Genomic DNA, 16,261 nt, shown 5'->3' with positions numbered 1-16,261 from the left:
ACCAGGAGATGAAAACTCGAATTGCCATAGCGAAGGAGGCATTCAACAGAAAGAGGAGACTATTATGTGTCAAATTAGACAAAGGACTCAGGAAAAGGCTTGGCAAGTGTTTTGTCTGGAGTGTGGCACTATATTGGGAAGAAACATGGACCCTGAGACGAGAGGATGGGAAATAGGTTAGAAGCATTTGAGATGTGGATGTGGAGGATAATGGAGAGAATAAGTCGGGTGTAAAGAGTGAGCAAAGAATGAGTATTGGAAAGGGTTAGTGAGAGAAGATGTCTGCTGAAGGTTATAAGAGAAAGGAAGAAGAACTGATTGGGACATTCACTGAGAAGGGAGTGCTTGCTAGCAGATGCTTTGGAAGGATTGGTTTGTGGGAGAAGACTGAGAGGAAGAAGGAGATACAAGGTGATAGAGGACGTAAAGGGAAGAGGAAATTATGCAGACCTGAAGAGGATAGCGGAAGACCGGGCAGCCTGGAGAACTACCATGTGAGAACCTGCCTCTTGGCAGAACTCTGATGGTGATGATTAACTTTCCTACAAGAAGGTTCATTTTTTATGTAGGACTAATAGTTCGCACATATACTAGAACGAAACAATATGAAAATCTTGCATTTGTTATTTACAGGTGTTGCGGGTTGTAACAAACCCATAGGTAGGGGCAGCTGAACCACACTATACATATACGTAAATGAAATGTATATTTTAAATATGTGGAGCCTATACCCGTCTGATCGTTTTTTTAGTATCATGTAAAATTTTGAAGTATATCGGTCAAGAATTTTTCGAGATTTTTGGTAACAACGTTAAACAGCAACTTGTCTATACATAGCAGTATAGATTACCGGTCTTTTCCTATATTTATCAAAACGAGACATGATTGTCTTATTGGGAATGCCGCGATCGTTCTTTAAGTAATAGTATGGCATTTCAGTCTTTGATCGCTATTTTTTTAATTTTCAATTACCGGTTTCAGGCTAGCTGCCCTTCTTCAGATCTGTTAAATAAAGTTAAAAATACAATTAACAAGAGAGATATAGTTACTGATAGAACTATCTTAGTTTACAAAAAGAAATTTTGGAATGTATTAAATGCCAACATACCATGTACTGCAGTTACAGAGTAACCTATCAGTACAGAACTATTGGTTCGCTGTCATAATTTTTTTTTTTTTTTTTTTTTGTAATCTGTTAAAACCTTATATCACAGTTTGGAGAAACCTGACTGGTAAAAGGAAAAAGTATCCTCTAACTGTGAGAATTGTACATATGTACTAAGATGTTTTTTTCACCATATATCTTAATGGCGAATATACTTCTTAAAAATAAGACAATTTTTAAAGAAATAACATATGAATAATCTTTTTTGAGTGGATCATGAACTGAAATAATTTACACTTATTTAAAAAATTTTTGAGTGTGGCGCTGTATACGTTCTGACGTAGGGAAGTCCTCTGCACCAGCAATCAATACAAGGAAAAGGAAACGCACATTTTCGAAAGAATATGTATATTTTTTCATTATATTTTTAATTTTTTAAACAAATTTTTAAATTAGTGTAAATAACATCTTAGTACATATGTACAATTCTTACAGATAGGGGGCACTTTTTACTTTTACCAATCAGGTTTCTGCAAACTGCGATACAAGGTTTCAACAGGTTATAAAAAAAAATTACTTTAGTTATGACAGCGAACCAATAGTTATGTACTGACAGGTTACTCTGTAACTGCAGTATGTTGTATATTGGCATTTAATACATTCCAAAATTTATTTTTGCAAACTAAGATAGTTCTATCAGTAACTATGTCTCTCTTGTTAATTGTATTTTTAACTTTATCTAACAGATCTGAAGATGGGTAGCTAGCCTGAAACCGGTCGTTGAAAATAAAAAAAATAGCGATCAAAGACTGAAATGCCGTATTTTTATTTCTTTTCCTATATCTTACCGATATTTTCCTCAGAATTCCAAACATCTTGCATCGTTTTACATTTGCAAATGCTTTTTCCAGGTTGACAAATCCTGTGAAAGTATCTTGATTTTCCTTCGGTCTTGCTTTCAATTGTCAACCGCAATGTTAGAACTCCCTCTCTGGCGCCTTTACGTGTCCTAACCCCAAACGAATATATTAGCGAAACGAAATTTAGTATCAACTACTTATTTTATTTATTTGCAAGGAAACGGGCTAATAAATGTGTGGAGCTATTTTCTGGTGCACATGAATGTTTCCTTGAATTTAGAAATTATGCTGAACTGGTGAGAGACATGGCGAAGCATCAACTACGTCATATGCATAATCGTGGTGTTATTTAGTTTCTCTTTTAACTGGAATATTTTTAGAATGAGGAATAAATCTCATCTTTTTCAGCATACATTTTCCTGAAATTTAATAAACAAATGACGCCTGGTTTGCATTTTCTATTGAGAGTTGTACAACATTTATTAGCCACCCCAGTGGCGCAGAGGTCAAAGCGATTGGCTTTTGACTATTCATCCGAGATGAGTCCAGGTTCGAATCTCGGTGAGGCATGGATGTTGTGTTTGTGTAAAGGCACTGGTTCTTTCACTTCCGTATAGTCCGTGGTCCTAAATTAAGGACGGGCGACCACTCATCGGCCATTGAGTTTCTGAATGTGATCATTATATCCCTAACTAAAAAAAACATTTATTAAGTACATTTTTCATTAAATTGTTTCTTTCGGCCTAAGTTACTGGACTTGCAATGTTCCTACTGCTGTGCAGTAAATTTTTGTTTCAAAATGGCTCTGCCATCCGGAGTGGCCGAGCGGTTCTAAGCGCTACAGTTTGGAACCGCGCGACCGCTACGGTCGCAGGTTAGAATCCTGCCTCGGGCATAGGTGTGTGTGATGTCCTTAGGTTAGTTAGGTTTAAGTAGTTCTAAGTTCTAGGTGACTGATGACCTTAGATGTTAAGTCCCATAGTGCTCAGAGCCATTTGATTTGACGAGCGCTACAGTTCCACTGCGTTTCTTCGCAGAAGATCTCCACGTAGCTGCAGACAGACAGAAACTGCAGACACCATTCCACACCTGACACAACAGTTTAGCACCAAAGTTAGGACATCGCGAAATGAATTAGTCAGTACCCTAGGTCAGTACGATAAAGCCTTCAGTTGCTACAAAAGACCTAAATTGCTACTCCTCGAGTAGCAAATGTGTCAAATGCCTCTGAGCACTATGGGACTTAACATCTGAGGTCATCAGTCCCCTAGAACTTAGAACTACTTAAACCTAACTACTTAAACCTAACTAACCTAAGGACATCAGACACATCCATGCCGGAGACAGGATTCGAACCTGCGACCGTAGCGGTCGCTCGGTCACAGACTGAAGCGCCTAGAACCGCTCGGCCACACCGGCCGGCAGTAACTTTTTGGCTTAAGATTTTTTTTTTTTTTTTTTTTTGTTAGACAGAATCAGAGTGAAAGTCATTGTTTAAATTTTCCCCTCTTTCTCAGTTTTTTTTTTCTCCCGATTTGCCCAGTTTTTTGCGCCCTTTGCCGCCCTAGATGGCCGCCTAGAGTTGTCTAATGGTAGAAACAGGCCTGACGCTGTAATACCCACTAGCTTCCCTCGCCATAAATCCAGGAGTTAAAGACGTACGAGCCTTGATAATTGGTGCTTCCTGTAACCATTCACCAGATATTGTACGAACACCCCGGCGGCGTTGTGCCCGCCACACACTGAAGCGAGACTATCACTGAACAACACATGATCCTACCCAATGTCCTAGTTGACTGTTGTTCTGCACCAGGGAAGTATATGCTGTCTGCGGTATGGTGTCACTGGTAAGCGACACTTGCGAACTCAACAAGATCTTACTCCAATTTCTAGCAGTCTGTTCCCGATAGCCGGCCGCGGTGGTCTCGCGGTTCTAGGCGCGCAGTCCGGAACCGTGCGACTGCTACGGTCGCAGGTTCGAATCCTGCCTCGGGCATGGATGTGTGTGATGTCCTTATGGTGGTTAGGTTTAAGTAGTTCTAAGTTCTAGGGGACTAATGACCACAGCAGTTGAGTCCCATAGTGCTCAGAGCCATTTGAGCCATTTGTTCCCGATAGTTAGTGCGGACAGTTTACCTGTAAACTCCGTCCAGAACTCAGCTGTTGCCATCTGCATATTCCTCGGATCGAGACGGATAATTCTACGATCTTCTCTTGGTATAGTCCTTCTGGAAGGATCCGTGCTTAATGCACTGTTATCCGGAATCAGTCACATGAAGACTCGTTCTGCATTCACTGGACTATTATCCAACAGTCTGTCGGTACAATATTCTCATTTCGCTCTCGCAAATGATTCAAAGAGTGAGAGTGAAAGATGGTCATGAGCTGTTTGTAACGGCAGTGTGTCCCAGTTCCGTTAGGACTGCTTGTGCGAAATTCGAAACTGCAGTGCTATCTCGTGGCGAGTTGCGGTGTTACGATCCTTGAAGTTTTGAAAAACAGCTATACATAAAGTCAAAGCGCTAGTGTTGCTGCAGCAGGCATCCTAACCTCGCTGGGTGATGATGGTGAAGTCCCATACTCCTTGACATAGCGTAGAGGAACGATGCGGGAGACCAGCACCGCCTTACTAGGCAAGGTCCTAATGGCGGAGGTTTGTCGTGGCCTTCCTCCGACCGTAATGGGGATGAATGGTGATGATGGAGACGACACAACAACACCAGTCATCTCGAGGCAGGTGAAAATCCCTGTCCCCGCAAGGGAATCTAACCCGGGACCACGTGCTCGGGAAGCGAGAACGCTACTGCTAGACCACGAGTTGCGGACCTTATTAATGTGAAACGAGAAAAAAATCATGGCTCAATTTTATATAATGAAAATATAAAAATGATCTGTGGCAACTGAGAATGCAAAGGATGTCAAGGAAGTAGCATCGTTACCTGATGAGAGGTCGCAAGCTTCCATCATTTTCGATTGCTTTACCTCGAAATTTTCAGAAGTTGTTTATACCACGTAAAGCATTATTGTGCCTTCCGCGGAAAATTATGGTTTTAAAGATAGGACAAATTAAGTATATGTTTAGTGAATATTATTTGCTTATTTTACATTGTGGTTGTCTACATTATATGTTTTAAAAGCAATTTATATAATAAATATTGATTCACCTACGTGACTACTGTTTTTTGGAAGTTATACATGGTATATACGCGTCTGAAAATGGCAATGGAGCGGTAAAGCAACATCAAGCTTTTTTGGTCCTCTAGCGTTTGTGGCCAAGAATCCGTCGACTTCGACCAGAATACCGAGAGGAAGGTTCCTCCCTGACGACACGTCATCCCACAAAGCGAGGACTGCGCGTGAATGCTTGGCCAGCGATTGGATCACAGTCCTACATCACCCGCCGTATTCGCCGGATGTGGCTGCAGCCGACTTCTGGTTGTTCCCCAAATTGAAGCTGGCAATAAAAGGACACAGTTGTGGTGCTATTAAGGACATATAGCAAAGAAAGCTGAGACGTATTCCTATTTTGTTGTTTGCCTTCTCAAATGACTTTTTTTGCTTCCTTAATTAAAATTACTACACCGCAAAGATGACGTGCTACAGAAGCGAAATTTAACCGACAGGAAGCAGATGCTGTTATATGCAAATGATTAGCTTTGCAGACCATGCACACAGGGTTGGAGCCGGTGGCGACACCTACAACGTGCTGACATGAGGAAAGTTTCTAACTGATCTCATACACAAACAGCAGTTGACCGGCGTTGTCCGGTGAAACATTGGGGTGATGCCTCGTGTAAGGAGGAGAAATGCGTTTCCGACTTTGATAAAGATCGGATTACAGCCTATCGCGATTGCGGTTTAGCGTATCGCGACATTGCTGCTCGCGTTGGTCGAAATCCAATGACTGTTAGCAGAATATGGAATAGGTGGGTACAGGAGGGTAATACGGAACGCCTTGCTGGATCCCAACGGCCTCGTATCACTAGCAGTCGAGATGACAGGCATCTAATCCGCATAGCTGTAACGAATTTGTGCAGCCACGTCTCGATCCCTGCGTCAACAGTTGGGCACGTTTGCAAGACAACAACCATCTGCACGAACAGTTCGACGACGTTTGGAGCAGCATGGACTACCAACTCGGAGACCGTGGCTGCGGTTACCCTTAATGCTGCATCACAGACAGGATCGCCTGCGATGGTGTACTCGACGACGAACCTGGGTGATTTTTTTCGGATGAATACTGGTTCTGTTTACAGCATCACGATGGTCGGATCCGTGTTTGGCGACATCGCGGTGCACGCACATTGGAAGCGTGTATTCGTCATCGCCATACTGGCGTATCACCCGGCGTGATGGTATGGTTAAACGTCTCGGTCACCTCTTGTTCGCATTGACGCCACTTTGAACAGTGGACGTTACATTTCAGATGTGTTACGACCCGTGGCTCTACCCTTCATTCGATCCCTGCGAAACCCTACACTGCAGCAGGATAATGCACTACCGCATATTGCTGTTCCTGTACGGGCCTTTCTGGATACAGAAAATGTTCGACTGCTGCCCTGGCCAGCACATTCTCCTGATCTCTCACTAATTGAAAACGTCTGGTCAATGGTGGCCGAGCAACTGGCTCATCAAAATACACCAGTCATTACTCTCGATGAACTGTGGTATACTTTAGAAGATGCATGGGCAGCTGTACCTGTAAACGTCATCCAAGCTCTGTTTGACTCAATGCCCAGGCCTATCAAGGCCGTAATTACGGCCTGAGGTGGTTGTTCTGGATACTGATTTCTCAGGATCTATGCACCCAAATTGCGTGAAAATGTAATCACATGTCAGTTCTAGTATAATATATTTGTCCAATGAATACCCGTTTATCATATACATTCCTTCTTGGTGTAGCAATTTTAATGGCCAGTAGTGTATCATTAGTGTTAGTGTGCATTAGTGCTGTGGCCTTCTCCACCATACATCACGGCGCCTAGAGAGTCGGCTACCAAACTGACATCCTGCAGCCGCGGGTTGCCCTCCTCGCAGGCACACCGAAGCACTACACAACCGATAGGCAATATTGATGAACGGCCACAGCAACAACCACAACAACAAAGTAAAGACATCAGCGGCTACCAGGGACCACTACCGCCCCACATAAACATAAGGAAGAGGTCGCTGCAGATCCCGGAACTATTTTCACACACCATCCAGTGAACGTGAGTACACGAATAGCTAAGCAACAGCTAAAAACACACCAAAATAACCAGTTTCCACAACATTACCGTAATCCCAAGTATATACTGCTGACATACGAATTTCACCTTTGTGTATTTGTTTACTAACAACTGCTCACATGGTTGCAGATGGCATGGTGTTCGCTAAGTTAAAAAGGCGGCAACAGAAAAAAAGCACAGAAAATATGTCAAAAACAGCGCCAATAATACCTTAAAACATGCTGTAGCATACAATAAATAAAGTAGTATGAAAGTATCAATATAAACTATATTTCAAAAGACGATTGTTAATAATGTTTCACAGTGTATGCACAACCATACCTTTTTCTACGAGTTTTAGATTAAAATAAAAAATAATAAAAACACTTATGATGGTGATATTTGTTGCCGTAACTAGTTTGGGATAATAAAGAAATAAACAAGTGACACGGTGTTTTGCATCAAGGCGGACTCAGTTTCTGGTATTAATGAACGGAGCTGGTGCTATGACTCCACGAACGCCAACTGCTCGAAAAGAGTCCCATTGTAACCGAAACCGGAAATCATTGCAAATATACGTTTTATTGTGGCCAAAGTTGATTTTTAATCCATTTTTAAATTATTTTAGCCAGACCAAAGTCTTTTTTTTGACAGAAATTTTCTCAACAGTATTCCTCGAAAAGGACGTCTCCTTCCCTCCAGGGATACTCATTTGAGTTTCCAAAGCGTCTCCATAATGTAAGCTTGTTATTGCACAACTTGAGAGAAAGAAGGATGAACTGATGCGACACGTCCTACGGCATGAAGTAACTGTTAATTTGGTAATATAGGAAAACGTACCAGTAAAAGTTGTAGGGGAGACCATGGGATGAACACAATAAGTAGGTTCAAATGGTTGTGCGCGGGAGTAGCCAAGCGGTCTCCGGCGCTGCAGTCATGGACTGTGCGGCTGGTCCCGGCGGAGTTTCCAGTCCTCCCTCGGGCATGGGTGTGTGTGTTTGTCCTTAGGATAATTTAGGTTAAGTAGTGTGTAAGCGTAGGGACTGGTGACCTTAACAGTTAAGTCCCATAAGACGTCACACACATTTTACCATTTTTCAAATGGTTGTAAGGTGGAGTAGTTACTGGGAGATGAAAAGGCGTGCACCTTCGTCAGACCAGTCTTCAAACTGAAAACAACAACAACATGATTTTATTGAAACAGTACAACAGTTTTGCAGTTGTCACTGAAGGTTTTCGTGATGTATCACTGTACATTCCGGGCTATGCGTACGTAACAAAATTTGGAAAATCATTTTGTGACCCTGCTGCGTTTGTGTTGCAGACGTACATCGGGAACGTGCTGGTGTCGGTGAACCCGTACAAGAAGCTGGCGCTCTACTCTCCAGACGTGGCCAGGGCGTACCTCTGCCACGGACCCCACCAGCTGCCGCCGCACGTGTAAGTCTCTCACCCAACTCCTCCACCTAGCTGTTAACATTTCCTTACTGACACACTGACACTTGTAGGGAAAGATCGATCAGCGTCGGACACATACGCTTACTTTGTTATTTTTATTATTTGCTAGCTGTTTCCAGCCAAACGTTTCTATGGCTCCACCTTCCACCTGGTCAAATGGAAAAGAAAGAAAAGAGAAAGCGTGCCTTTCCTATATGTACATTGGATATACGTTCTGATGTCCTTCTCCCTCCTGTCTATATCCATCTCCTCTTCCTTCCTCTCTCTCTCTACCTTCTCCCCCACCTCTCTATCCATATCCTTCTATCGTTCTGTCCACCTTATCCCCTCTTTTTCTGTCCTTTCCTCCCTTCTCACTGACCTTGAGTCTTGTTTATTGTTATTTCAAATTCAGATTCTGTAGCAGTATCTAATCGTAAGCCGAGAAGCCTTAAATACAACATTCCTGCGTGCTAACCATATTTCCCTATCATAGAGGGTGTTTCAGAAGTGGTGGTCAATATTGAGGGATATGACTGAAATGATCATTCGAAACAAAAAAGTCAAGCAAACATGAGCTGTAAAACGCATACTTTAAGAGCTGTTAAACAAATCTCGTCGCTGCAATCTCCTTGCTTTCTACGTTTTTGGGGAGTGGTAGTATGGGCCAAAACAAGAAAAAAAAGTACTCTAAAATGCTTACCTTAAAAATTACGAGCACTTGTTCATTAGAAGAGTCGTGTTTCCACGGAATGAAGACGAAAGAGTGCCCATAGCTCTTAATGTGTGCATTTCAGAGCATAAGTTTACTGGAGATTTTTTTCCTTGTTTTGTTCTATACTACCACTTCCAAAAATATGGAAAGCAAAGACCTTGCTGTAGAAGAGATTTGTTCCACAGTATCTAAGATCAAGAATTGCGCATAGCTCTGAAGGTATGCAATTTAGATCCCATATTTACTTAACTTTTTTTGTTTTAAATGATCATTCCAGCCACATCCCAGAATACTGACTAACAGGGCACTGTGCTGGACTGCGTTTGCATGGAATGGACTGGGTCTTCTGACCCAATTGAAGCCATTACTGACTGAAATAGTCATGTTCAACTACTTGGTCATCATTTGCAGCCGTTCGTGGACTTCACGTTGCCAAGCAAAGATGGAGTTGTTATGGATGAAACTGAGCCTTGTCACCGGGCCACGGTTGTTCGTGATTGGTTTGAAGATAATTCTGCACAATTCGAGCGAATGATTTGGTCACGCCGGTCGCCCGACTTGGGACATTATCGAGCGGACATTTCGTCTACAAAAACCTGCACTGGCAGTTCTTCCGCAATTCTGAACCGCTATACAGGTAGCGCTTCTCGCTTCCCGCGCACGGGGTCCCAGGTTCGATTCCCGACGGGGTCAGGCATTTTCCCTGCCTCGAGATGCCTGGGTGTTGTTGTGTCGTCTTCATCACCATCATTCATCCCCTTACGGTCGGAGGAGGCAATGGGAAATTACCCCCCATAGGACCTTGCCTAGTCGGCGGTGCGGATCGCCCGCAGCGGCGCCTACGCTCGTTGGAGTATGGAACCTCATCATCATCATCCTACAGGTAGATTGGCTCAGTATTTCTGCTGGGGACTTGAAAGACACGTTGAATCCGTGCCACGCCGATTTGCGACACTACGCTGGGCAAAAGGAGATCCGTCACTACAGCGTGGTCCATTGATCGTGACCGGGCCAAAAATCTCACGAAATGAGAGTCAAACGAAAAAACTACAAAGAACGAAACTCGTCTAGCTTAAAGGGGGAAACCAGATGGCGCTATGGTTGGCCCGCTAGGTGGGGCTACCATAGGTCAAACGGATATCAACAGCGTTTTTTAAAAATAGGAACCACCATTTTTATTACATATTCGTTCAGTACGTAAATAAATATGAATGTTTTAGTTGGACCACTTTTTTCGCTTTGTGATAGATGTCGCTGTAATAGTGACAAACGTATAAGTACGTGGCCTCACGTAACATTCCGCCAGTGCGGACGGTATTTGCTTCGTGATACATTACCCGTGTTAAAGTGGACCGTTTACCAATTGCGGAAAAGGTCGATATCGTGTTGATGTATGCCTATTGTGATCAAAATGCACAACGGGCATGTGCAATGTATGCTGCTCGGTATCCTCGACGACATCATCCAAGTGACCGGATCGTTCGCCGGATAGTTACGTTATTTAAGGAAACAGGAAGAGTTCAGCCACACGTGAAACGTCAACCACGACCTACAACAAATGATGATGCCCAAGTAGGTGTTTAGCTGCTGTCGCGGCTAATCCGCACATCAGTAGCAGACAAATTGCGCGAGAATCGGGGATCTGAAAAAAGTCGGTGTTCAGAATGCTACATCAACATCGATTGCACCCGTACCATATTTCTATGCACCAGGAATTCCGTGGCGACGGCTTTGAAAGTCGTGTACAGTTCTGCCACTGGGCACAAGAGAAATTACGTGAAGATGACAGCTTTTTTCCTCGCCTTGTATTTAGCGACGAAGCCTCATTCAGCAACAGCGGTAACGTAAACCGACATAATATGCGCTACTGGGCAACAGAAAATCCACGATGGTTGCGACAAGTGGAACATCAGCCACCTTGGCGGGTTAATATATGGTGTGGTATTACGGGAGGAAGGACAATAGTCCCCCATTTTATCGGTGGTAATCTAAATGGTGCAACATATGCTGATTTCCCAGGTAATATTCTACCGATGTTACTACAAGACGTTTCACTGCGTGACAGAATGGCGATGTATTTCCAACATGATGGATATCCAACACATAGGTCGCGTGCGGTGGAAGCGGTATTGAATAGCATATTTCCTGACAGGTAAATTGGTTGTCGAAGCACCATACCGTGGCCCGCACGTTCACCAGATCTGATGTCCCCGGATTTCTTTCTGTGGGGAAAGTTGAAGGATATTTGCTATCGTGATCCACCGACAACGCCTGACAACATGCGTCAGCGCATTGTCGATGCATGTGCGAACATTACGGAAGGCGAACTACTCGCTGTTGAGAGGAATGTCGTTACACGTACTGCCAAATGCATTGACGTTGACGGACATCATTTTGAGCATTTATTGCATTAATGTGGTATTTACAGGTAATTACGCTGTAACAGCATGCGTTCTCAGAAATGATAAGTTCACAAATGTACACTCCTGGAAATGGAAAAAAGAACACATTGACACCAGTGTGTCAGACCCACCATACTTGCTCCGGACACTGCGAGAGGGCTGTACAAGCAATGATCACACGCACGGCACAGCGGACACACCAGGAACCGCGGTGTTGGCCGTCGAATGGCGCTAGCTGCGCAGCATTTGTGCACCGCCGCCGTCAGTGTCAGCCAGTTTGCCGTGGCATACGGAGCTCCATCGCAGTCTTTAACACTGGTAGCATGCCGCGACAGCGTGGACGTGAACCGTATGTGCAGTTGACGGACTTTGAGCGAGGGCGTATAGTGGGCATGCGGGAGGCCGGGTGGACGTACCGCCGAATTGCTCAACACGTGTGGCGTGAGGTCTTCACAGTACATCGATGTTGTCGCCAGTGGTCGGCGGAAGGTGCACGTGCCCGTCGACCTGGGACCGGACCGCAGCGACGCACGGATGCACGCCAAGACCGTAGGATCCTGCACCGCCACTTCCCAGCAAATTAGGGACACTGTTGCTCCTGGGGTATCGGCGAGGACCATTCGCAACCGTCTCCATGAAGCTGGGCTACGGTCCCGCACACCGTTAGGCCGTCTTCCGCTCACGCCCCAACATCGTGCAGCCCGCCTCCAGTGGTGTCGCGACAGGCGTGAATGGAGGGACGAATGGAGACGTGTCGTCTTCAGCGATGAGAGTCGCTTCTGCCTTGGTGCCAATGATGGTCGTATGCGTGTTTGGCGCCGTGCAGGTGAGCGCCACAATCAGGACTGCATACGACCGAGGCACACAGGGCCAACACCCGGCATCATGGTGTGGGGAGCGATCTCCTACACTGGCCGTACACCTCTGGTGATCGTCGAGGGGACACTGAATAGTGCACGGTACATCCAAACCGTCATCGAACCCATCGTTCTACCATTCCTAGACCGGCAAAGGAACTTGCTGTTCCAACAGGACAATGCACGTCCGCATGTATCCCGTGCCACCCAACGTGCTCTAGAAGGTGTAAGTCAACTGCCCTGGCCAGCAAGATCTCCGGATCTGTCCCCCATTGAGCATGTTTGGGACTGGATGAAGCGTCGTCTCACGCGGTCTGCACGTCCAGCACGAACGCTGGTCCAACTGAGGCGCCAGGTGGAAATGGCATGGCAAGCCGTTCCACAGGACTACATCCAGCATCTCTACGATCGTCTCCATGGGAGAATAGCAGCCTGCATTGCTGCGAAAGGTGGATATACACTGTACTAGTGCCGACATTGTGCATGCTCTGTTGCCTGTGTCTATGTGCCTGTGGTTCTGTCAGTGTGATTATGTGATGTATCTGACCCCAGGAATGTGTCAATAAAGTTTCCCCTTCCTGGGACAATGAATTCACGGTGTTCTTATTTCAATTTCCAGGAGTGTAGATGTATCACACTGGAACAGCCGAAATAAAATGTTGAAACGTTCCTAAGTTCTAGATTTTAGTTTAAAAAACCTACTTGTTACCAACTGTTCGTCTAAAATTGTGAGCCACATGTTAGTGACTATTACAGAGCCATCTGTCACAAAGCGAAAAAAGTGGACCAACTAAAACATTCATATATCTTTACGTACTACACCAATATCTAATAAAAATGGGGGTTCCTATTTTTAAAAAAGTTGTTGTATACGTTTGACCTATGGCAGCGCCATCCAGCGGGCCAACCATAGCGCCATCTGGTTTCCCCCTTCAAGCTAGCAAGTTTTTTTCTTTGTAGTTTTTTTCGTTTGACACCTATTTCGTGAGATATTTGTCCCGGTAAGTGGACCACCCTGTATACTAGGAGGTATTCTGTGTGTTTTTGTCATCTCAGTGTAGGAATACACACCGTTGCGCCGTGTCGTGGCACGGCAGTAACTGGCCACGCTGGACTGAGGAGCCTGGAACTTCTCCACCCTCCCCCATCTGGCAGCCTCCAGAGTTGGCTGTATAATTCCTACCCGTCGTCGCCGCCGCCTCCGCGGAACAAAAGGCAGTCAGCCAGCGATGCAGATTCCCGCCTCCCGCCGGCGGATTAATATCGGGACATTGGCGCTCATTTAGCACTGGCGAGATTAAAAACTCCTCCCGCCTGCTGATCGCCAGACAACAGCTGGCGACAAGTGGCGCTCCCCCACCCCCGCACGTGCTAAGAGGCGCGGCGCGCTTCCCAATCCTCTGCAGCAGCCCACATGTGAAAATGGTGTACCCGTTAATGGCTGCCATATCTAACGTTCAGATTAGATTAGATTATACGAAGGCTATCCACGAAGTACATTACGTTTTGGAATTAAAAATAAATAAAGTATTGGAATTTTTTTAAATTATATGCAGATGAAAGCCACACTTAAATACTACATTCCTACATAGTTGCCATTTAAATTAAGGCACTTATCGTAGCGATGGACGAGCTTGGAAATTCCTTCGTTTTCAAAATTCAGCCGCCTGAGCCTTCAACCTCGTGGTTACCTCTTCTTGAAGCTGTGCGTCGTCATCAAAACGCTGCACAGCCAGTCACTTCTTCATTGCTGGGAATAAGTGGAAGTCGCTCGGTGCCAGGTCGGGACTGCACGGCGGATGAGGAAACAACTCCCACTTAAAAGATCCGAGAACTTCACGAGTGGCATTTGCCGCGAGAGCCCGGGCGTTGTCGTGAATCAGCAAGATCTTTGAGCCCAACTTTTCCCTGCGCTTGTTTTGTATTGCTCTTCTGAGGTTGTGCAGAGTATGGTAATACCTTTGAGAGTTTATCGTAGTGCCTCTTTCCAGGAAATCCACAAAAGTCACACCTTTTCTGTCCCAAGAGAAAATCGCAACGTGGTTGAAAGCGCAGGGGGCCGAATTTTACGACGAAGGAATTTCCAATCTCGTCCATCGCTACGATAAGTGCCTTAATTTAAGTGGCCACCATGTAGAAAAGTAGTATTTAAGTGTGGCTTTCATCTGTATATAATAAAAAAATTCCAATACTTTGTTTATTTTTAATTCCAAATCGTAATGTACTTTGTGGATAGCCCTCGTATTAGTACTTCTGGCATAGATCATGAATAGGACACTTCGTAATGATGTGGAAAGTGTCAGGTTAATAAAAGGTGTCTAAGCAAGATATTACATTACACAAAATATTACACGACGCATAAAATTTATTAATTTTTTTTATGGGTGTTGGGGAAATAACCCACTTACTACACTACTGGCCATTACAATTGCTACATCAAGAAGAAATGCAGATGATAAACGGCTATTCATTGGACAGCTATATGATACTAGAACTGACATGTGATTACGTTTTCACGCAATTTGGGTGCATAGATCCTGGGAAATCAGTACCCAGAACAACCACCTCTGGCCGTAATTTGCCTTGATACGCCTGGGCATTGAGTCAAAAAGAGCTTGGATGGCGTGTACAGGTACAGCTGCCCATGCAGCTTCAACACGATACCACAGTTAATCAAGAATAGTGAATGGCCTATTGTGACGAACCAGTTGCTCGTCCACCATTGACCAGACGTTTTCAATTGGTGAGAGATCTGAAGAATGTGCTGGCCAGGGCAGCTGTAGAACATTTTCTGTATCCAGAAAGGCCCGTACAGGACCTTCAACATGCAGTCGTGCATTATCCTGCTGAAATGTAGGGTTTCGCAGGGATCGAATGAAGGTTAGATTCACGGTCGTAACACATCTGAAATGTAACGTCCACCGTTCAAAGTGCCGTCAATGCGAACAAGAGGTGACCGAGACTTGTAACCAATGGCACCCCATACCATCATGCCGGATGGTACGCCACTATGGCGATGACGAATACACGCTTCCAACGTGCGTTCACCGGGATGTCGCCAAACATGGATGCGGCCATCGTGATGCTGTAAACAGAACCTGGATTCATCCGAAAAAATAACATTTTGCCATTTGTGCACCCAGGTTCGTCATTGAGTACACCATGGCAGGCGCTTCTGTCTGTGATGCAGCGTCAAGGGTAACCGCGGCCGTGATCTTCGAGCTGATAGTCCATGCTGCTGGAAACGTCGTCGAACTGTTCGTGCAGATGGTTGTTGTCTTGCAAACGTCCCCATCTGTTGACTCAGGGACCGAGACGTGGCTGCACGATCCGTTACAGCCATGCGGATAAGATGCCTGTCATCTCGACTGCTAGTGATACGAGGCCGTTGCGCCAACGTTGTGTGAATGCTCTGAAAAGCTAATCATTTGCGTATTACAGCATCTTCTTCCTGTCCGTTAAATTTCGCGTCTGTATCACGTCATCTTCGTGGTGTAGCAATATTTATGGCTAGTTGTGTGTATCGCGCAAAAAACAATATATATTTTTTCAGTTGTTATCCGATTTTAATCTCTACATTTACATCTACATATATACTCCGCAATCCACCATACGGTGCGTGGTGGAGGATACCTCGTACCACAACTAGCATCTTCTCTCCCTGTTCCACTCGCAAAC

The 16,261-nt window shown here is 44.8% G+C and overlaps 1 protein-coding gene across 1 annotated transcript in view; it reads left to right on the top strand.

Annotated features, from left to right (window-relative positions):
* Nucleotides 1-16,261, top strand: part of LOC126293423 (unconventional myosin-Ia) — a 693,376-nt gene that overhangs the window by 400,343 nt on the left and 276,772 nt on the right. Inside the window, exon 3 of the mRNA XM_049986646.1 lies at nt 8,497-8,612. Coding sequence (XP_049842603.1) covers nt 8,497-8,612 — 116 coding nt within the window. The remainder of the gene's footprint in view (nt 1-8,496; nt 8,613-16,261) is intronic.

The sequence above is a fragment of the Schistocerca gregaria genome, chromosome 10, assembly GCF_023897955.1.
Source record: "Schistocerca gregaria isolate iqSchGreg1 chromosome 10, iqSchGreg1.2, whole genome shotgun sequence".
NCBI lineage: Eukaryota > Metazoa > Arthropoda > Insecta > Orthoptera > Acrididae > Schistocerca > Schistocerca gregaria.
Note: the sequence above shows the minus strand (reverse complement) of the source record. Positions and strands in the feature narration are given on the sequence as shown.